The 24,763-nt window shown below is 37.8% G+C and overlaps 1 protein-coding gene across 1 annotated transcript in view; it reads right to left on the bottom strand.

Moving 5' to 3' along the window:
* The window catches only part of LOC131034096 (glucose-6-phosphate 1-dehydrogenase, chloroplastic), a 50,714-nt gene extending 27,436 nt beyond the window's left edge, over window positions 1-23,278 (bottom strand). Inside the window, exons 1-2 of the mRNA XM_057965467.1 lie at window positions 23,053-23,278; window positions 1,599-1,732 (exon numbers count right to left, since the gene is read on the bottom strand). Coding sequence (XP_057821450.1) covers window positions 1,599-1,732; window positions 23,053-23,278 — 360 coding nt within the window. The remainder of the gene's footprint in view (window positions 1-1,598; window positions 1,733-23,052) is intronic.
* Window positions 23,279-24,763: the final 1,485 nt, after the last annotated feature.

Below are 24,763 nucleotides of genomic sequence, written 5' to 3'. Positions count from 1 at the left end.
AAGATTTTTAAAGTTCTTTTATTTTTATTTTTAAGAAGTTTTGAATATTTTTTTTACACTTTGTAGTTTGCATGCATTATAAGGGGTTATAATGCCAAATGTTTTTCAATTTTTTTCAATAATGTTTTGAGTTTTCCATTTTAGGTTCATTATTCATACATAATGGATGCAAGTGGAAGTTCTAGTTTAGTTGCTTGGGGCTGAAATGAAGAGAGCCCTTTTAGAATTGATGCAGGTTTGCCACTTTGGCGTTATACAACAATGATTAAGAAAATGTATGTGTTGATGTGTATTTTGTACACTATCAAACACAGAATAAAATACCCAAGGGTACCTTATCCTCTCTTGAATAAAGCCTCTGAATGCTGAAGATGTCGCGAAAAGGTTCAATCGGGATGACTTCAAGGTTCTTGTATGTAGGGTCTCTACGTGTGGATAAGCTCTCTGTGGTATGATGTGATTTGCTGGAATCACAAGGGGACTTACATTCGATGATTGAACGTCTGATCTGCTTTGAATATTGCTGGAACACAAGCTCTTACTAGCTTTGACTTGAAAAAAAAAAGGAAAAAAGATGAGGGCGAGGAAAGAATCTAATCCTAATACTAAGGAATGTAGGAGCAATGATTGATCTTTGATGAAATTCTAACTAAGTCTTGTTTTGACATCCCAGGACCATCTCCACAAGGTTAGTGCGATCTTCGAAGGAAAGCTTATGATGTTCAAATCATCACTGCAGGCATAGACACCATCAGGTTGATGCATATCAATGAAGAAGCGACAATTGAAGTTAAGCTTAAGCTGAACGATTCCAGTTGACTACACAAGGCAAGTCTGCAATCAACAAACTGCTAGTAGGATGGATATACGAATTCCACCATCAATCAAGCACATTTCTTCCACTCATCTAATAACATGAAATCAAATATGAGAAGTATAAAGACCATGCAAATTGTCGAATCGACCCATAAATTTCACCATTTCTTCAATGAAGTTACAAGTCTTTTACAACAACATCTTGGCAACAATCTTTGCCTTCTCTCTCTACTCTACTCTAATTGCTATTCTATCAACTAGCTAATCACCTTCTAACTACTCTCTATCTATCTTCTATTAACTGCTTCTATATATTTCCTTTACAAATGAAATGCCAGGGCTTATATAGTGCCCTTAATATAATTTGATGGCTAAGATCAATTTGAGATCAATGGCCAAGATTCAACAATGAAAACCCTTAATTAGGGTTTGTTACAACCATTACATAACATTTAATGCTTGACCAATGAAATAATTGTATTGCTTGGACACATGTCCTCTCTGGAAAATTCCACCAATGGATAGCTGGGGTAGGTACATAGAAGTTTGTGCCACCTCCCATGAGTTGGGTACATTGAATCTGGACATTGTTGAGGTGGATCAATCCGACTGGAGGAGTGATGACTAGGATGCCACCTCGTCTGACACTTGTAACTTGGTAGATATTCAATTTGATGTTGTTGAGAAGCTAGCTTTAATTAATTCATCTGGAACTATCTGCTTCTTCAACGAACCCTTTGCTCTGACTTCTTGTGTCCTTGATTTGCATGATGATGATGTACCTCGCCTTGGAATGCTGGATTGGAGAAGTCGCCCTTGATGACGCTTGACTGAAGAAGGCCGTCCTTGTCAATGCTAGACTGGAGGAGGTCGCCCTTGATCTGGCTTGATTTTCCAACTCCGGGATCTCCATTTGATGCCTACACAAAATATTAATGTTAGTCTTTTGAGCATCAAACCTCAAAGCATGAAATTTAAGACCTTTCAAAGGTAAAACTTAAGATATTAGTTTGAAAAAGTCATGATAAATCAAGAACTATACATTTTCAAATTAATAATGAATGGAAATTGGATTTTCAAGACTTAGATTCAATAGGATCACAATAAGTCTTGAATAAGAACTTCAAAAAAGTAACTCTTCATACCTTCTCTTGAGTATTAAACTCTAAGAAATGATGCAAAAAAAATAGATGAATTTCGCTAGGCAAAGTGTAGATCATAGCCTCCTCTAGCTTCAAAAGAATTTCACCTTCCACTAGCTTCTCCACATTTAGTAGAAATTCGCTCCACTCCTCTGGAATTTGCTCCTCAAATTGCTCTCCAAATTCGCACTTGAAAGGATGATTGAATGGTTTGAATTGTGAAACAACACCTCCAATATATAGAGTCCTCACCTTCCACTTACCCATGAGGCCGACCTTGCAAATAAAAGGTGAAATAATAAATAAAACCTCAAAAGGAGTAGGCCGACTTGTCAAATAAAGGCAAATAATGCCTTGTGCGCTCCACATTTAATTTTTTAATTTAAAAAAAATTAATTTTAAATGCCTTCACAATAAAAGTTCGATTTTTTAAGGCCTAAAATCAATTTATTAAATGCCAATTTAATTAATTTTTTCAAATATTCCAAAGTTAGCAATTTGCAATCTAATGCAATTTGGAGGATAGTAATGTTGGGATATGGCAAAAAAATAATGAATGCCAATGACTTCGCTCTGGTCCCTTGGAGAGGGACAGGAGCACTTTTCTCAATCTAGGCCTTGCATTCCTCATTTTCACGTTCAAAACTTCATCTAGGCATTTTAAAATGGCATTTTAATTGGAGTCTTGAGTTTAATTCACTTGATTTTTAGGAGGACGGTGCCTTTAGGACATTTTCGCCCTGGACCCTGGGTGAGGGACGGGAGCACTTTTGCCAGTTGTCGTCAAAATTTGCAACTCTCGCATCTCAATTCCACTTCAAGGCATTTTAAACACTTTTTCAAACTTGCGCCTTGGCCTCAATTTGTCCAAAATTGGCGAGAAAGGCGAGATAACATGTTAAGTGCTCTGGTCCTTCAGTGAGGGACGGGAGCACTTCGCCTTGGTCCCTTGGTGAGGGACGGGAGCACTTTTTCAATTTCAAGCTTATCCGTCCTTTGCTAGCTTCCCAAATTATCTTCAATGGGCTAATCATGTCCTCTTCCATTCATTTCAATCACAAACTTGCCTTGGCCTTGCAGGAGATTTACACTTTTTTGGAAAATCGCTCTAGTCCCTTGGAGAGGGACGGGAGCACTTTTTGCATCTTGGTGTATTTCTTTGTTCTTTAAACCTCTCAATTGCGTCCAAGGCATAAAACATCATTCGTCCTTCCCATCCAAGTCAAGTTTTGCCATAAAATATCAAACAAAGAAGAGAAACTTGAAAAAGTGGCATGGTCCTTCAGTGAGGGACGGGAGCACTTTTTGTCATTTGGGTTGATTTACTCCTTCGTGAACTGCTTAAATTATATTCAATGGACAAAACATGCTTCTCTTAACTTCTTCAAATCATAAAATCACTTTAATCTTGCAAAGATAGTGCGAATTTGAAATTCAGTGCTCCGGTCCTTCAATGAGGGACGGAAGCACTTTTTGCCCTCTAAGCCAAATTGTCTCACTTTTCACCTCGAAATTCCTTTGCTAGGGAAGATTTCATTTTACTTCATGCTATGAATAGAAGTTAATGTCCAATAAAGGTCTAAAATTGTGCATATAAAGAAAAGTGCTCTGGTCCTTCAGTGAGGGACGGGAGCACTTTTTACCTTCTAGGCAAAAACTTCATCATTTTATTGTTTTCAATCAAGTCTGGATGCTTTATCATGTTCGTTTCGTCCTTCACCATGCCTTTGATGTTTCGATTTGACCAAACAAGGCCAAGAATGGCTCAAATAAGTCTTTTCGCCCTGGTCCCTCAATGAGGGACGGGAGCACTTTGCCTTGGTCCCTTGGAGAGGGAAGGGAGCACTAACCTTCAAAATTCACCATTTTCATGCCTTCAAAATCTTCAAAAGTATCAAGTCATGTCCAATTATCATTCCGGAAGACCTTGCACAAAACAAAATAGAAAAGTCAGTGACAAATATGCATAAAATAACATTTGTGCTCTGGTCCCTTGGAGAGGGACGGGAGCACTTTTGTCCTTTCTGGCTAAAATATTCAAAATTTAAGTCTCCAAACATTTCACAAGGCGGAGTTAGGTCATCTTCAAGGCCAGGAATCAGTTAGCAAGCCCTCGCAAAACAAGAAATTGCACTTAGAATGAAATTCGCCCTGGTCCCTTGGAGAGGGACAGGAGCACTTTTTCTGTTTCAGGAATCATCCTGCCTCTGAAATTTGATCAAAATTTACCTAGGCAAGAATATACAATTTCATCTTCAAAATGCTAACACTTAAACAAAATTTGAATTTTCCCTCAAAAAAAAACCCTAACTAGACCTAACCTGAGACATATCTGACTTCCTGACAGACTCATCTTATTGAGTCAATCTCAATCCTCGGGAGGACGCTTAATAACTTTCAAAATCTGACTGGACTCAGCTTGAAAAATATCTAAAAGAAACCCCTAAGGTTTAGCCTTAGCCCAGACAACTCACTCACTCACTCAAAACCCTAAAAGCAGAGAGAAGAACAGGCAAAACAAAAGCGAAAAAAGGGGGTCCCCATTTTAATGGGGCGATGTGTGAAAACGTCACAACAGTATGGTGGTGGGAGTTTTCTTTGGCAGTGTAATCATTGTAGCATGAAATATATGAGCTCATACTATCGAGTGAAATGTCACTTAAGTGTCATCCATGGACACAAAATAAAATCTTGTATGGGGTTAGATGGCAAAGGGCTGCCACAAGGTCTAATCCTGGATTATATTAGAGAACAAGAAGAAGCTGACATGAAAAGACAAATCAAAGTCTAATCATCTTCTTGCCGAGACAAGCTCAAAGAGGCCTCCTAGTGGCTTCACAAAATCGGTTGGCCCACATCCTTTCATGCCAATGCCACCACCTTCTGAACTAGAGAATGTTGCAAATCAAAGCGTTGCTCGTTGCATTTATGGCAAACGGCTTCCTTTCAGCATTGTTAGAACACCTTATTGGTAGAAGATGGTGAATACCCTTTGCAATACACCTCCTAATTATGTTAGTCCCAGGTACGAAAAGGTGCGAATCACCTTATTGGCAAAGGAGAAAACTTTAGTAGAGACAAAATTGAGAGCGAACAAAGATACATGGTCGGAAACAGTGTGTCTATCATTTCTTATGGATGTAAAGATTGCAAAAATAGGCCATTGATCAATGTTATAGTAGTATCCCCTAAAGGGGCGATGTTTTTGAAGGAAATGGATTGTGAGGAGCAAGTAAAAGATGCAAGTTTCATTGCCAATATCCTCATAGAATCCATTGAGATGGTGGGGCCTCAAAATGTTGTCCAAGTCATAACGGACAATGCTAAAAATTGTAGGGCAATTGGGTCTATAGTGGAGGCTACATATAATCACATTTTTTGGACACCATGTGCAGTCCACTCACTCAATTTAATCATGCAAAAGATTGGCACACAAATTGATTGGGCTAAACAAGTTTACACAAAGGCCGAGGAGATTTAAATGTTTGTGACTAATCATCACATGTCACAAGCCATATTCAGGACCTTCTCCAAGTTGGATTTGTTGAAGGTAATTGAAATTTTATTTCTTAATTTTTTTGTTTTTATTTTTTTATAATTGATAAATGAGGTGTATTTTTTTATGCCATGTTAGGTTGCCAAAACACGATTTGCATCTCACACAATCATCTAACGATGACTTGTGAAGGTGCGAGAGGCCTTGAGTGCAATGGTTATCAACACCTTATGGAGTGTATGGAAGCAGTCAAACACAGAAAAAGACTAGAAAGTAAGAGCAACGAATCCTTGATGATGAGTGGTGGTATCATGTGTAATATGTTTTGAGTTTCACTGAGCCCATCATGAGCATGATTAGGTATACTCATATTGATCGCCTATGTTTCGGTAAAGTTTATGATGGCATGGAATCCATGGTGAAGAAAATAAGAGCAATAATAGAGACCAAGGAACATGACCTAATGGATACATTTTTCAAAGTTGTGCAACAAATTATTATTGACCGTGGAACAAGATGACTACCCTCTTACATCTCTTAGCATTTTCTTTGTCACCAAGGTATTATAGTAAAGAGATACTTGCATTGCCAAAGAGGGTGGCACCATATAGAGATGCAAATGGTGTTGCTAGCTATAAGGCTACATTTAGAAAGATGCATTCAAATGATGAAACTCGAAATATTGTCTTGAGTGAGTTTGGCCAATTCGTGTCTTCAAAAAATCATGATGTTTCTGCTCTTCATGCCAAATATATGATTAGTGGTGGAATGTACATGGTCAAGACTCCATTTTTTTGCAGCCTCTTGCAATTAAAATTCTCTCCCAAGTATGTATCATTTTTATTTTTTTGTTTTTCATTCGATATCATATTTAAATATTTTTATTTTATAATTTATGTTTTAACTAAATGTTGTATGCAAACTCAACAAATTGCAAGTTCTTCAGCTGAGTGGAATTGGAGTGCATACTCCTCCATTCACTTGGTCAAGCACAATTGTTTGGGTGCAAAAAAGTAGAGGATTTTGTCTAACTCTACATACACTCCAACCTCTATCTATTGTCACATAAGCAACCAGAATACAATGAGGGTGTGACAAGGAATTGGAATCTAGCCCCTGAGTGTGCTGATTTAGATGCTATAGTTGCATGGCTTGCCCAAGTCTCTAAAGATGAGCATGAGGCAGCTCTTGCACATAACATACACGTAGCTAGTGGGAGTGGCAATCTAATGGATTGTGGTTCAGATGAAGTTGAACCAAATGTTGACCTTGATGCTTCTGATGAAGATGAATATGGATATTAAATATGGCTTGTAATTTGAATTTTCATGGTGTAATGACATGAGACTTGAATATTATCATTTTTGTGAATGATGAATATGATATTATGAGGTATTTAAACATTTTATTTATTGGCAATTATGGATTTATGAGTATCACTCTTCTTATAGTTAATACAGTTTTAGTTAAATTTTATAATTGTGATGTTTGATATGCATAATATATGTATGTGTGTGTACGGACGCACCTGTACCCGTACCCAAGGAAAAAAAGAAGTGTCGTACCCACATACCCAAATCTGAATCTCGTACCCATACCCATACTCAAATTGACAACTTAGCCAAATACAAGAGTAAAGTATATCTTTATTCACAAATGAAATTATTACAAAAGAAAACTAGAGATGATCAGGCAAGGATCAAAGGCCCAACAATCTATTTAAAAGACCCAACGGTTGCCAAGAGGAACACAACCATTGACCAACTAACACTTATAACTACCCGAAGCCAACAAAAAATAATACATGGTCAGATAAACCATATTATCGAACATAATAATAGTCATGAATGAATGAATAAATGAAGGTTTTTAATGACGTCCACAAGCCCAAGCAATTTATGGTACCCAAAACTGAGAACAAAACAATGACCACAAAAGAACCATCCAACCAACAAAGCCCAAAATGTATCCCTTCCAAAAGGAAAGTTCGTCTTCCAAACGACAAGGAAAACAAGTATATATCAAGTAACATTAGGGAAGAGTATCCAAACTAATGACAATATTGTAGATGAAGACTTATAGACAAACTCGGAAGTGTATGTTGCAAACTCAAACTTTGAGAGTACTTGGCAAATCAAATAAGTTCAATGGGTTTTTGGGAGTAGCACCCCGAGCACACTCCCTATCACGATACAGGGCAAGTTCGAGTGTCGAAGCCCTTGTTACCAAGCCCAAAGTAAGACCTTCAAAACCACATAGACCTTCATGGCACACATCATTTTCTTCGTTTTTTAAGAGGCAAAAAACAACACAAACAAAGCCAAAAAAAACATAGATTTTGGAGTGTTTAACTAACATATTTCAATATGTTTCGAACCAATCAACCAAAGGACCTCATCTATAATCACATTGAAGGCTAAGAGTACTACAACCAACCAATCATTGAGACAATATATACTATAGTAGTGTATTTTGTCTATGCCCGACTACACACAATATTGGAAGCACTAAGAATGGACTAGAATGTTGTTGAGAATGCCTCCCTAGAATAAACTTTTGTTGGGAAAATTTGAAGGCCATTGAAGGCCATACAATGCTGAAGATATTGATCACCAGGTCATACAGTTGAATTTGTATGCTGGACAATAAAACATGCAAACTATACAATGAATGAATGAAAGTTTTTAATAATATCCACGAGGCCAAACAGCCTATGGGACCAACAGATAGCCACCCAACAAATAAGCATGCAAAGCCCAAAACACCACGCCAACTAAGTCTCTTTTTCCTTCTACATCTTGGATCTTCTACTGTGTATCTTGATGAGGAAATCAGCAACCCTTGTTATCTATTCTTCTTCAAATAGTTTAGAGTCTCAACACAATTGATCTTAATATCCTTGTAGGCTGAACAATCCATGATGTAATGCCATTCTATCTCCACCACTTCTTGAGTGCAATAGCAACATCTTCTTTCTACCCACTCTTCTTTAGGTATAATCCATCTTTCCCCAATAGGAGTATATTGTTGTCATACAATGAAACAATCAGCCCATATAATAGAAAAGGATTGTCGTCATACAATGGAAAAATCAACACATACAATTGAAATATATTTTCATCATTCAATGAAAAAAAGACAACTTATAACTTGACCATACAATGGAAAATTCATGTTGTAAAATAGAAGTATATTGTGCCATCATAAAAAGGGAAAATTGCACCATACAAATGGAAAGTCACACCATACAAGTGAAAAGTTACACCGTGTAAATGGCTGTACAATGTGGAAAGCCAGTTAATAAGGTTGTATAATGGAAAAACTAACTAGTGGTTCGTACAATGGAAAAGCTAACTAGTGGTCGTACAATGGAAAAAAATAACTACCAGCCATACAATATTTTTAGGAGATCGTGAAAACATAAGACTTTCCTTTTTATCATTATTTTCAACTTCCTCATATTTTTGCTTTTCAATTTTCCATTTTTCCTTATTTTCTAATTTTCTTTTTCTTTTTCTATAAATTTTATGTGAAATTGTTTGACTTGACGACAAGTATTTGTATGATCTAGGTTAAATATTTTAGTCTTGGTATTCTAAGACGTACCATCAATAATTTTGCATTCTTTTACAAAATAAATACCTCTGCTGGAAATATCGCCTTTTGCAAACTGTGGATAGCATTCAGTGTTGAGACATGGACCAACTAGGACTCGAACCTAGGACCTTCCATACGCTGCTGGAGTGCTCTACCATTGAGCTACTGGCCCCTCTTGGACCAGTCCATCGTCGGTCCGAGTGTGGCTTATTTCCAACACCAACACCCCCCCTTAAGCCACACCTCTCGTGTGCTTGGGGCTCCTAGCCTGGACCTGGCTCTGATACCATGTAAATGTTTTCAATTTTCTATTTTGAAAAACACCCTTAGTATTTTTACCTAGGGCACATCCCTTGCATGCCCCTGAATGATATTGCTTTAACTTAGGTAGACCTGTGACAAGGTTTCCCATTGATGATAAAGTTCTAAAATTCAGGTGACCTAGTCTTCTATGCCAAACTTCATTAGCATCTGTAGCTTCATGGATTAGGGCTAGGTTGGGCTCTGTGCACAGCTCATACAAGTAGCCTTGTCTTTGACCAATGGTTTTAGCTTTCTTGATAGATGAATTTTTTGGCCAAGCCAACACTCTGTTGTCCATGAAGGTCACTTTGTACCCATTATCCTCTACTGCTGATATAGAGACTAGATTTCTCTTGATGCCTGGGACATATAGTACTCCTTTAAGTTGCAATGATATGCCTGACTTCAGTTTGATGGTGCAGGTTCCAACTCCTCTGACTGGATGTGTGGAGTCATCTCCGATAGTCACTTCCTCATCATTCTCCTCTATCATGGAGTCTAGCACTTCTCTAAACCCTGTAATGTGTCTGGATGAGCCACTGTCGATCACCCAGGAGTTAACCTTGTTTGATGCTTGGTTTGTAAGTGCTGAGTAGAGTACATACTTCTCAGAGTCATCTTCCCCTTTAGATTTTCCTGCTTTGGCAAATGTGGCTTGTTGTTTGGCTCTTTCCAGACATTTGGCAACATAGTGTCCGCATTTATCACATCTGTAACATTGGATATGAGAGAGATCCTTCTGGGAGATATTCTTGCCTTGACGACCTTTCCTTTTCCTAAATTGTTTCTTCTTGCTTTTCTTATTGGAGTTTGTATTTAGGACTTGGAGATCTTCATCTATATTCTTTTGTTTGATCCCTTTCTTATTTAACCTTGATTCTTCTTGGAGACAGTCTGCCCTTAATCTTTCAAACTTTGGAAATTTTGCCCTTGCATTGATGCCTTGGACGAATGTTTCCTATATACTAGGCAACCCATCTAGATCAATGAGTGTTAATTCTTTGCTTTGGATCTCATATCCAAGGGTTGCTACCTCATCCCTTAGGGCTGATATCCGCATGAAGTAGGCATTGACTGTCTCCCCTTTGATCATAGCTATATGATTTATTTCTCTCTTTAAAGCCAAGGTTCTACTTGCATTGGATATCTTGAATGCATCTTCAAGTGCTTTGAACATGTTGTAGGCCGTTTCATGTTTCCTTATGATAGGCATAATATTATTCCTCACCCCATCAACTATGATTTTGATGGCCTTCCATGTCGCTTTGTCAGGTTCAGTCTCAGGTTCTGTGGTTTCAACTTTATTTTCTCTTAGAATCATCTTGATTCTGAACTTCCATGCTGAGAAATCATCGCCTCCTCCGAGTCTATCTTCGAATCTAATAGTGCTTGCCATTTGGAGAAATGTGATGTTGGATATATTCTTGACTTGAATTTAACACAAAATTGAAAAGCCACAAGTTCGATTTTAACTTGGCTTTGATACCATGTAAATGTTTTCAATTTTCTATTCAATGAGCAAGATATATAATGTTATTGTATCTTTCATGTAATTGTCCATTCACTATATAATAAATCTGATTATTATATGGTATGTTGCAGATGGAGAAAGAGCATTAATAAATTTTGATGATCTTCCAACATTCACCGATCGATATATATATATATGCAAATAAAGGAGATCAAGCAATACCTTGACCGGTCATGTCTATTAGACATGACCGATCAAGATATTACTTGATCGCGCCTCTTCAAACCATAATCGTGTTAACCGATACCAATCGGCGTGTATGCAATTAACAAATATAACCGATACCAATCGGTATTCTGTGCATTACGATTTGTAACCGATGTTAATCGGTAGTTAGGCATTGGTTAAGAACCCGATGTTAATCGAGATTTATATGCAAGGTTATATATATATAAATCGAAGAATACGATCACAGCAAGATCGTATATATGTGAATATCTACATAAGTTTGAGTTATCATGCATATGATTATTGGTATAAGAAAAACCGAAAATAACATATCGAAGAGTAATTATAATAATCATCAAACAAAGGAATGATAACTGAAGTCTTATCATGGTCTATCGATGAGATAGATGATTGAATGAGAGACTTCATTTCCTGTCAGTTACACTTCCAGCCCAATCTAAATCTGTAAATCCGTGTAAATCTAGTTCAACTCTCTCATATTTGAGACCAAGTTTTAGGGTACCTTGTAGATATCTCATGATATGTCTTACTGCTACTAGGTGTATCTCCTTTGGTTCACACATAAACTGACTCAAGGCATTAACTGCATAACAGATATCTGGTTGCGTATTTACAAGATACATCAGGGACCCAATCATTTGCCTATATAGAGTAGGATCTGAGGGTTGTGATTCTGCTGCTGCTTCCTTAAGTTTATGAAGGTTTGTTTCCATTGGAGATGTCATGGGTCTGCAGTTTAGCATTCCAAATCTCTTCAAAATGTCCAAGGTATATTTACCCTGGTTTAGTATAATGCCATCAGAATTCTGCCATACTTCCAAACCTAGGAAGTAATGAAGGAGTCCCAAGTCCTTCATGTCAAATTCTTTAGCAAGGTCTTTCTTACACTGATCTATGAGGTGATCTTTTCCTGTGATTAACAAATCATCAACATATAAAATTAATATCAGCATATCACCTTTGTCTTGCTTATAGTAGAGATTTGGATCTACATCATTCTTTGAGAAAACTAGCCCTGAGAGATAAGTGTCAATTCTTTCATACCAAGCCCTAGGAGCCTGTTTAAGCCCATAAAGAGCTTTCTTGAGTTTACATACATGAGATTCTACATCATGAATCTCAAACCCTTTAGGTTGCTCTAGGTATACTTCTTGTGCAATCTCTCCATTAAAAAATGCTGTCTTTACATCCATCTGATGTACTTTCCATCCTTTTGCTGCTGCAATGGCTAAGACTGTTCTTACAAAGGTATATCTGGCTATAGGTGCAAAGGTTTCTTCATATTCAATTCCTTCCTTTTGTGAGAACCCTCTAGCTACAAATCTAGCCTTGTGTTTCTCAATGCTGCCATCTGCAACATGTTTGATTTTGAAGAGCCATTTGGAGGTGACAACAAATTTTCCAATTGGCCTAGAAACAATCTCCCAAACATCATTTTTCATAATGGATTGATATTCCTCAGACATGGCATTCTTCCATACTTGATGTTTAAGTGCATCTGATACATTAGTAGGTTCAGCTTTTGAAAGATCATTCATGAGGGCAACGTAGTTGGTAAGTTTGTTAGGCCTTTTGCTTTCTCTGAAGGTTCCTGAAGGGGCAGCATACTTCTGAGCTTCTTCCACAGTTTTGGTGGCCCATAGTGGTCTTTTCTTGAAATTTTCTCTAGGTGGGTTTTGAGTTTCACCTTCATTTTCCTCAAGACTCTCCCTCTGAAGCTCAGGAGCAGGGTCTTCATCTATGCTAGGGGTAGGGATATAGGCTTCAGGTTCTATTGAGCTTTGGGCTCTTTTGAAGGCTAAGTCTTCTTCAAAGATTACATCCCTACTCAGTTCAATATTCCTCTGACCAGGTATATAGATTCTATAGGCCTTGGAGGTTTCACTATATCCTACAAGTATTCCCCTTTTTCCAGAAGGCTCTAATTTTAATCGTTTCTCCTTAGGTACATGAATATAGACAAGGCACCCAAATATCCTAAGGTCGCTGATATCTGGCTTTGTTTTAGTAAAGACTTCCTCAGGGGTTTTATCTTCAAGATGGGAGTGAGGACATCTATTTTGTATATATACAGCAGTGTTGGTTGTTTCTGCCCAAAGATTGGTATTTAGATTTTGATCAAGAATCATGGCTTTGGCACCTTCTACAATTGTCCTATTTTTCCTCTCAGCTACCCCATTTTGTTGAAGATTATAAGGTATAGTAAGCTCCCTCTTAATCCCAACATTTTTACAAAAATCTTTAAACAAATCCGAGGTGTATTCCCCCCCATTGTCAGTTCTTAAGGTTTTAATTTTATTTCCTAAGTAGTTTTCTGTTAGTGATTTAAATTCCTTAAACCTATTAAGGATCTCTTCTGATTCTTTACATTTCAAAAAGTAGATCCAAGTTTTCCTAGAGTACTCATCAACAAATATTACATAATACAAAAATCCCCCTAAAGAAGGTACGGACATAGGTCCACATACATCAGAATGAATTAACTCTAAAACTTTGCTTGTTTTCCTAGTACTATTTTGATGTTTTATGTGTAAACTTCTTTGTCATGTTAGGACTTTTATGGGTTAAACCCCATGTGTTCATGTCTAAGAGATGACAATCTCTCAGATAATGAACACTTGTATGTAGACATTATAAGGTGACGATCTTATGATGTTCAAACCAGTTATCATGTTGGATCTCTGGTATGCTATGGATGTGCCATGATTGTGTTGTGGTAAAACATTTGGATAAAATGTTAGTGCACATACCACAACTTGGATAAGTTGAGAATTTAACTATTCTCATGTGCTTATTCTTAAAGTATTGCGTGTTTAGGCAATACTGATATCACGTGCTTAGGTGATATCTTGTCATCACAAGTTGATGTGATGAACTTTTGTATCACGCGTTAAGGTGATACTTCATGTCACGTGCTTAGGTGATGTGATTTCTTGTATCATATGATTGATGATACTTCATGTCACATGTCTAGGTGATATGATCCCCTAGAGAGTAAGATTATAAGACTACATAAGGAATACTGACCATCATGAGAAATGTGATGCTAGATATGTTGTCTTTCATTTATCTTCCCTAGCTAAGAGGGAGTGTTGATACATGATAGCCTCGGTAAGATAAATGATTGAATGAGAGATAAATGAAGTCTCTCATTCAATCATCTATCTCATCGATAGACTATGATAAGACTTCAATTATCATTCCTTTGTCTGATGATTATTATAATTACTCTTCGATATGTTATTTTCGGTTTTTCTTATACCAATAATCATATGCATGATAACTCAAACTTATGTAGATATTCACATATATATGATCTTGCTATGATCGTATTCTTCGATTTATATATATATAACCTTGCATATAAATCTCGATTAACATCGGGTTCTTAACCAATGCCTAACTACCGATTAACATCGGTTACAAATCGTAATGCACAGAATACTGATTGGTATCGGTTATATTTGTTAATTGCATACACACTGATTGGTATCGGTTAACACGATTATGGTTTGAAGAGGCGCGATCAAGTAATATCTTGATCGGTCATGTCTAATAGACATGACCGGTCAAGGTATTGCTTGATCTCCTTTATTTGCATATATATATATATTGATCGGTGAATGTTGGAAGATCATCGAAATTTATTAATGCTCTTTCTCCATCTGCAACATACCATATAATAATCAGATTTATTATATAGTGAATTGACAATTACATGAAAGATACAATAACATTATATATCTTGCTCATTGAATAGAAAATTGAAAACATTTACATTCGGCACATGTGAACTATCCATTTTTCCAAGTCATTCTTTCTTGGTTGCTTATCATCACACAATCCTTGTTGGCCTTCATTAATCTCTACAGCTTCAATGAATTACAATTTGATGAAAATAATTCATAATCCTTCATTTGCCAATGAAATAGGCCAAAACAAGAATTTGTTTCATCCTTTGAATATGACTATAACTCCAAAATTACTTCGTCGTTTGGTTCCATCAAACCATGATTCTTTGTCCATTCTTCTCCGGAGTTCAAATCCGATAACTTCAAGGAAGTTGCTTCCTCATTGACTGCTTGATTCTTCAAATCAATTATATATTTCCAACCCTTATTCTCAATAGAAATTGTATTCTTTTTCCAATTGTGATGGACTTCGGTTGCTACTAACCAACCCTAACCCAACAATGCATCATATGCTTTCTTCCTTAATAAAATGACCACAAAGTTCAACACAAATGTTTGGGTTTTGATAATTACATTTTGTCCCATCAAAACTCCAATTACCTTAATGCCTTGTTGATCTGCACCCACCAATTGAAAAGTTGGGGCCCAAATAGTCATCTTGCCTAAACTTCTCCAAGTGTCTTCTAGAAGTATATTCACACCAAACCCGCCATCAGCAATTATATTGGTGAGATTCCTTCCAAAGAAACTCCAAATTCACTGCTGCTAGTTTCTTTGTCGTGTTAACTATCAATAGCATTGGATCAATCACTCTGTCACCTAACAATAGAGGTTCAATTATTGGATCTTCATTTTTGCCAAAGTCCAATTTGGCCATAGCATGCATCCTCTCATTCTCCCCTGATAAAGTATTAATCAAAACATTTCGAAGTTTAGAAATACTTTGGAATAAATCTACTACTTTAATTGGTGTGCTAGCTGGAAGTACTTGCCTTGTAATATTTGAACTGAATGGTAATTGATGTGTTACTATACTTGCATTTGCATTTGAGTGGCATTCATTATCCATAGCATTCTCCACTTTGGCCCTTGCTTCACAAAGCCTTTCATTTTTTAATTGTGGGCCTAGGTATATAGCCTTCTTTACTTGGGCACAAGTAATGGCTAGTACTTCATTTTGCATGTCAACATCAATCAAGTTGATACTAGCCATTTGCTTCAAACATCCAATGTCTTCATGATCTCCAAGGCCATAGCATTTGTACAATAATTGCACTTTGTCTTGCTTTTTTTGGAAGTCTCTTGTAAAGTGCCCCAATTCATTACACTTTCGACATTGTAAGATCGAACATCCTTTGGGGTTATATTGTATATGATTCGCCCTCTTTGATTTTGATAACCACTAGGAGATGCATTCTAGGGCTTCGATGGAGTGGATTTCTCTCCCTATGTAAAGAGTACTTGTGTATTCTTGGTCTTCAAATTATATGGGCACTCTTTTATTGAATAGCCCATAACCTAGCAAATCTCACAAAGCATTTTTCTAAGACAGTTACCTTTGTTGTGACCTTCACTTTTGCACTTAGTAAACCATTGTTTGTTAATTTCTTTGCTGGTTTCTTTCTTTGGCTTCCATTATTTCATTATTCGGAGCATGTCCTCAATGCATTGTCACTTTTGTCATCCAAACTCCCATCTTCCTCTGTTTTTCTTTTAATATGGGAGGACGTTTTATCTTCACTTTCTATGTCCATTGCCCGATTGTAGGCTTCAAAATTGGAAGAGGGTGGTGCTACATTCATCTTTTTTCTGGATGATGGAAGTAGGATTTTGCAATTTGAGCTCTCAATCTACGTCTAACAAAGATTTTTTATAAAATGCAAAAGCATGAGGGTTTAGAAGTTCTATTCTAATCCTACCTAACCTAGAATGCAAGACATAATGAATAATTCAATGAAATTCAACTAGGCTAGGTTTCGCCATCAAAGAACAATTCAACACAAGCTTAGTGCAATCATCTAAGGTAGATTTATAGATGTTTAAATTTATACCAAACAACATAGATACCATCAATTGGATGCATATCATTGAGCAAGCACAAATTGAAGTTAAGTTTGATCCAAATTCCAGTTGACCACACAAGGCAAACTTACAATCAGCAAGAAGCTAGTGGTATGGATTAAATGAATTTCATTCAAATGCATTCAACACTTCTTTCATTCAACTAAAATACTTGAAACAAATTCTAATCTAAATTTTGGAGGCAATGAGAACCACACAATGCTTCAAATCTCAACAAAATCCCCAAACTTCAATGATTAAATTTAAACTTGCAGCATATAGGCGACAATTCTCAAAAATCTCTCTTATAAATGAGAGGAATGGGGCTTATATAGAGTCTCAAAATGAAATGAGGGGCCGAGATTCATTTTAGAATCAAGGGTCGAGATCATGCCAACATTGCCCTAATTAGGGTTTACATCAAAAAGTGAAATCAAAAAAGGCAGTCCAATGGGATGACACCTAGTCATCAAGTAGGGAATTGTTGACGGGTGTTTTGTGACCACACCAACACAGAATAAAGTTTCCAACGGTCACTTTATCCTCTCTTAATCAAAATCATACGTATGATAAGATTGTAGGAAGATCATACATTGACTCCAAGGTTCCAACTGTGTACTAGAGACTTTGTGGTGGATATAGACTTGTTTGGTTTATGTTGCTAGTAATCCAAGGGGACTTACGTTTTTATCATTCTTTCACTTCTTTGTTGTGGCTAGAACTTCATCATCGGATATAGCAATTTTGTGATGCTTCTGCTTCAAATGAACTAAACTGGAATGAACTGAAATTTAAAGGGGAAAGGGGTTAGGAGGACTAAGCTAAATCTAAGAACTTGATAGATAACAATGATTCAGGCAAGATTGACCACACTTAAATTCGCCACTAGTAGACAACTACATAAAGAGGGTGCAAGCTTCAAAGGTTGTGTTTGTGGGATTTTAAACCAATGATGAACACCATCAGAGAACAATGTTCATCCAACAATTTAGATTAAGCACACACATACAAGAGCTCGGTCCAACCTTGCATTGTGGATGGAAATCATCTATCAACAAAAGGTATGAGAGTATTGATCTCACCACAAAGCAATGCAATCTATCTCATTCATCTAAATGCTTGAAACAAATCTAAACTAAGTGAGGAAGGTGAAACCATGCAAGTTAAGAAATAACAAATATGAACACCATCAAAGAACAATGTATCACTGCTTATTACTTCAATAACTTATCGCAACAATTTCATACAAATCTCCTTGCTTTACAAATGAAGGGGTGACCCCCTTTTATAGGCCTCCAAGAGGAAAATGGACGACCGAGATTACAAACCAATCAATGGCTGAGATTAAACATGCAAAACCCTAATTAGGGTTTGACCAAAGATTCTCAACCATGACGCCAAGTAGTGAGAATAAACATTAATGAGGAATCATGCCACTATCTATTAATTACCCTTTGTTCCCAAAAATGGCGTCCATAATGCATTAAATGCACAACTACATTCAAAATCGCCCATCATACACTAAATGAGCCACTACTTCTTTGAATATGCTAGCCGCCATGCAATTAATCAGCCACAACTTGGTCAAATATTCTCCACCAATGAATGTACTACCATGCCTTCATGCAATCAATAGATTCTTGTCCAAAAATGGACGACTATTATCTTGTTCATTTATGGCGAATGTGATGAACCTAGCAATTACGGCCTCCAGCCCTCCTACGGAGACACATGGCAGCATTTCCATTTTGAATTCCAACATTGAAATGTCCTAGTCACTTGAAAGATTTTCTCGCCTTGGAAGAATTTTAACAATTTTTTCCACTTCTGAAGGAATCCTGTATGTCTAGAATTCTAGGAGAGAAAATGTTTCTAGAGAGATTTTTGTCCTAAAGGAATTTTCTTGTGTTCTCGTGCATACCTAGCCCTGGAGAAAGAATTTTTCTCAACTGACCATTTTTTCCATGTCTGAGAACTTTTGTCCTGTCTGGAGTTCTGGAGAGAAAAAATCTTCATACTTAGCCAATTTTCTATTGTTCAAAGAATTTTGTCCTGAAGGAAGGAATTTCCAACACACAACCAATTTTTCGTTGTTTCCAAGAATTTTGTCTTGAAGGAATTTCCAACACTTAGCCAATTTTTCACTCTTTCCAAGAATTTTTACCTGAAGGAAGGAATTTCAAATGCCTAGCCAATTTTTCATTGTTTCCAAGAATTTTGTCCTAAAGGAAGGAATTTCCAACACTTGGCCAATTTTTCATTGTTTCCAAGAATTTTGTCTTGAAGAAAGGAATTTCCAACACCTAGCCAATTTTTCATGTTTTTTCTTTGTCCAATTTCTTCCTTCGGCGTATTTTCATCTTGGAAAGAGGATTTTTTTGAAATCGTGAAAATTGCCTCCTTGATGCCATCCTAGCACTATCCTTCTTGCTTAAGCACTATTTCACTATAAAGGAGGGATTTTTTGAAAAACTTGGAAATTCCTCATTGGCCTCTGTTTGGCACCCAATACTCCTTGAGCGGATTTCTCTTGTGGTGAAGGAATTTTGAATTGAAAGAGAAATTCCTCCTTGACCCCATTTTGGCGCTCTAGCTCAACCTTGGGCAAAATTTCACTAGGAATAAGGATATCTGTGCTTGGGGGAAATTTTGAGTTTTCCTCCACTTCATCATTTTGGTGCCCTGACTTCTTCTTGAGCGGATTTCATCTAGGAAGGAGGATTTTTTGACTTGGAAGTAAATTCCTCCCCCACGTCATTTTGGCACTCCATCCCTTCCTAGAGCGCATCTCTTGGGGAGGAGGAAACTTAGACTTTTTGGAATTCCTCCTCAATGTCATTTTAGCGCCCAACTCCTTTCATGAGTGCCATTCTTGGGTGGAGGAATTTTAAGGAATTTGAGAAATTCCCCCTGTTCATGCTTCTAGCACCCTAGCTCCTACTTGGGTGCCATTTGACCATGGTGAAGGATTTTTGGTCAAAATGGAAATTCCTCTTCGCCTTATACATTTTGTGTTCATCACCTAGATTTGGATGCCATTTTTGGATTGAAGAGAATTTCCAATGAGGGGGAAAATTTTCCATGCCTTAGAGTAATTTTTCATGCCTTTTCATTTCTGGAAAGAATTCCATACTTAGCCATTTTTCTGATCATCTGCCTTCCTTTTCAACTTTTCAGATTTGGACTTGGATTTTTAGGAATGCTCTGCCATCAATTCCTGCCAACTGCTCGAGATAGACTTGCCAAAAATAGACTTACTAACAATAGTAAGTACTTCAAAACATCAAATTAGGGCAAACCGGGACAGGGTGACACTAAAAATAGAAACCACTAAAAATAGAAAGTTTGTTTAAAGGCAAAATTAGGCCAATCCGAGACGCAGTGAAACTTAATAAAAATAGAAATTGTTAAAAATAGTAAGTGCTCAAAATTCGTTCAAATTTCACTGGTAGCTTCCTTGAAGGGTTCTGACTTCATTGCAATGTTCAAATTTTCCAAAACCCTAAGAAAATGACCTCAAATCTAAGTATAAAGGGCAAAAACCCTAAAATAGACAAAACAAGCTCCAGACTTAGCCAAATTTACTCAAAACACTTGCACACTTAATCAGAATTTGTCAAAATATTTGCAAACCTAGGGAGACCGAAGGGATTGCTACAAAAAGACCCAAAGAACCACAACCAAAAGACCAAGAGGACCAAAAAAAGCAGGCGGTCCTCATTTGCAATGGGGCGATGTTTGAAAAGGTCACAACAGGAATCTTCTAGAAGATTCCGGCCTGCATCCCTCTCTCTAGCTGCATACTCAACGAATCTAGCTAAGATTGAGTTGAGTTCCTCCATCATAATACAAGGTAGACCTTCCTATTGCAAATCGATCACATCCAAGGCATCTAAGCAAGCATCGAAAATGCTTTCCCAATGCGGCATTAGCTTCTGCAAGTTGTTGATGTGAATCATGAGAGAAACCAAGTCGTCCAGCTAATTCTTCCTTAAAGATTCCAATTGCTTGAAGTAAATAAACTTCATCTTTTCTTTCAATTCTTCCAAGTTCAAACTGCTGGAAGCGTGGACATCTTGTCCCAATAACTCTTCAATAGATGTAAGGATCTTAGATTGTATCTCTTGGATTGATCCTTCCATCTCCTTGCACTCTTGCTTTGCATGATCATACACTGATTTCCTCATGGCCAAAGAACAATACCAACCACGAAAATCATAAACATTGCCTGACTGAACAACTCCCTCTTGAATCAATGTGGACAGAGGAATTCGCTTCAACACCTTGAGGCAAGGAATAGTCTTCTCTTGCACTAATTGGAACTCTTCCCAAATTCCTTCCAAGTACTACATCCTAAATATGAGCATTGTTGTCTTATCAAATGCTTGGACAAACTGAGCTAGGAAATCATCTACTTGTTTTGAAACATCCTCTATCCATTTTCCAACCTCCTGATATGTATTCCTCGTAGCCTCATGATCAAAGGGGGATCCATGAGCAATAGCAATGGGTGAGACAAAGGTAGGTGTAGCGTCGTAAATTGTATGCACTTGCTAGGGTGGTACAATTTCGCACCTAGTTTAGCACCCGCCTTAGCGCATTTTGTATTTTGCATTGCATTTCCCCTTTAGCACTTAATTAATTAAATTAATTAGGTCTAAGGTCCTATTTTATCATCTCCCATATCATAAAGTTGGGCCCTTTCATTAAAGTGTGCCCCTTTCATTTTATTCTTCCAATACATCATTTAATCAAAAACCCTAATTAGGTCCTATTTCGAACTTGGGGGCTTGATTTCGGGGGTCAAAACATCTCGAAATCAGCTGTAACTTCGGGATTCTCTCTAAAATCATCATATCCGACGGCCCTGAAAATTTGGTGAAAAGTTGTCGGGACCATGGCGCCCGGCGTGCACATGGTCCCGAACATTTTTCCCGAAATTTTAGGAGCGCGATCCAATCATAAAATAAAGCTTAACCCCAAGAAATTGGCGGGAGATTCAATCTCTAGGTCGGCCAAAAGTTGAAATTAAGACCTAGGGTTTCATATATAAGAGCTCTCTTTCTTCATTTGAAGGGATCGAGATTTTTTGGTTTTCAGGAACCTCATATGCAGCGAAAGAGCAGATCTTTGAAGACTTCAACAACATTCAACATCCCTCTATCAAGCATTTATCAATTTCATTCATCCATTTAGGGCTTGGAAGACATTGAAGAACAATAGGAGATTACCGACTGAAGATTGGCTTGTACCTCTCCCTTGGGGGTTGGGTATGATTTCATGTTGTTTTCATGTCTTTGCATAAGCTTCATTATATCATTTGTATTCATGCTTTAGATCACTTTGCATCTTGATTTAGAGCATTTACATTATCATTTACAAGTAATTAGGGTTTACTTTCTAGGTTGCTCTAGTTTGCTTGCTTGCATTTTAGGATCTTGCACACACACAAGGTCTGCACACACATTACTTTTACAATACAACTTGGCTATTCGCGGAGGTGGAAATCACCAAAGCGGGGGTTTGACTAAGGCAAAACCCTATATAGCCGCCCACCATACCCTTTTCAGATATAAGTGCAGGTTTCGGAATTCGGACGACGCCGCAAATTGCAGATCCGGGAAAAGCAGGCTGAGACAACACTCCACACCAAATTGCAGAGTAAAAGACTAGGACAGGGGCGTGGGGCGCCCTAGTCCCTGGGACAGGGGCGCTGGGTGCCCTGGTCCCTCTGTCAGACAGCAACTTTCAGCAACTTTCTGACAGCTTTTCAGGTTGCAAAACAGCAGTTTCAGGAGCAGAATCAGAACAGTGGCGCCTGCGCCCCCGTCCCGAACATTTTCACTCAGATTTTGACTCCGGGTACGCATTTGCATTCTTGTCTTGTCCTTGTGTTTACAGCTTTCCATTGTTTAAGTTCAATTCTGCAATCTTGTTATTAGTTCATACTTGCACTTTGGGGTTAGGAATTGAACTTGCATCATTTCATCTTTCTATTACAACAAAGGAATAGAAATCCTAATAGGTAGCCCGTGGCTCTCTCTTCCACAAAAAGAAGTAGCCAATTGTGTGATACCTCTAGGCTCTTTCGTATTCCACAAGTGTGTGATTGAAAGTGAGATTAGGGCATGTTTGCTTGGTGTCACTTTTTCCCCCACACAGTAGGATCCTCACTCCTTAGGGAATTCATCCCTTCAATGTATTCCTTGAGTCTCTTGTTCTCACTCTCAAGCATCTCTTTCTTTTTAATAGTCCTATCCACTCGTGCCTCAATTGCCTTGACTGTATCATCTAGCTCTTGGCACTCTTGCATCTTTGTGGTAGGTCCAAGGTCAATTGTGGTAACCTGATATTCCATAGCAGTGACCACATCTCTAGTCTTATCACCTGTTGGGACAGCCACTTGTGCAATGCATGCTCCTGTATCATCTCTAGTAATCCTAGAGAACATCTTCGCTTTCTTCTACTCCTTTTACTTGCCAACCTTGGCTAGGAAGTCGTCATTATCTTCTGCGGGTTGCGCCTCTATCACTTTCTTCTTCTCCATGCTACTCAGCAACCAATTGAGAATTGTAGAGAATTCCATCTCGTCTTCAAGGTGTTGATCTTCATCAAGTCCTCTCAAGACTGAAATAACATCATCATTTGCCTCTTTCTCCTTAGTTAAATCTACCACATTGTTGCCCAAATCAACCTCAAACTGAATCATGGGAGATCCTGGCTTCTCTTCATCATCTTCATGTGGTGTCGACTATGTTGTAGCATGTAAATCTTGATCATTATCCGATAGGATCTCCGTGTCGAAACCCTATTCGGACTCATTGTCTTTCTTTGTCATATCATTCTCCTTCACGGATGAGGAACTCATGGTAGATTGAGGAGCATTGGACTTGTGTTTCTTGTACCTCAACTCCTAGCTAACAATCTCCTTGCCTTTTGTTTGTGAACCTCCAAGCATACCTTTCCTTCTTTTGGGAGCCTGACTCTCCTCATCATTGTGTGTTCTAGCATTGCTTATTGTCCTTTCATCATCATTGAGAGAGGACTCCTCATTTCTCATCTTATCATAGGTAAAGGTGACCTTTAGTTTTCTCAGCTCAGTAATGTATTTGTTTACCCATTCCTTGGAGTAATCATTCACATCTCTCATCAAAATACTCAAATCTACCAACTTAGGTTGTGTCTAGCTAGGCAACGAGATAGGCTTGTCTTTCTTCTTTGCTAACTGCGGATGGATGTGATCCCCATCATCCTGCACCTGATCTGGAATGGAGAAGAAGTTACACTTTTTCATGAAGTTCACTGACATACGAGACCACATCTTCCTTCTAACTGCAAATTCATCCATGAGATTGGCCCAATAGTTTTCGATGTCAATTTTGTGTATAAACTTCCCCCCCTTAATTGTTACGATTCTCTGAAATGGATCGAATTGATCCCTACCTCTATAGATTCCAAGATGATAGAATTCCAATTCCTCATTAACTATCTTTGTTGTGGATGCAATGTGGCATACCTCCATCATTTTCCCAAGTGTGATAGGAAAAGTTATCCCCATTTTGTGTTTTGCCTTCTGGAGGAAATCATACTCCAAAAGTTGCCTCACTACCTCAAGTAATACCATCTTATTTGTTGGATACTGTTGCCAAAGAAGAAGAAAAGGGAAGACAAATAGAGACTGTGATCAAAGAAAATCTAGAGAGACCAAGGATTTCTATCCTTCACAAGCAAGTTCTGAAAGAAATCCTACAATTTTCTTCCCAATCCACTAACATGGTAAGAGATGGGTCTGCCCATCGATCCTCCTGAACCAGGAAGAGACCCCGAACCAGTGATACAACCAGATTTGAGCTTCAACGACGAACAAGAAGACATCATCATTGAGTTATATAGCTTAGCCTGGTCTGTGAAAAGAAATTATCTTGACTGGTGTCGA

The sequence above is a fragment of the Cryptomeria japonica genome, chromosome 10, assembly GCF_030272615.1.
Source record: "Cryptomeria japonica chromosome 10, Sugi_1.0, whole genome shotgun sequence".
NCBI lineage: Eukaryota > Viridiplantae > Streptophyta > Pinopsida > Cupressales > Cupressaceae > Cryptomeria > Cryptomeria japonica.
Note: the sequence above shows the minus strand (reverse complement) of the source record. Positions and strands in the feature narration are given on the sequence as shown.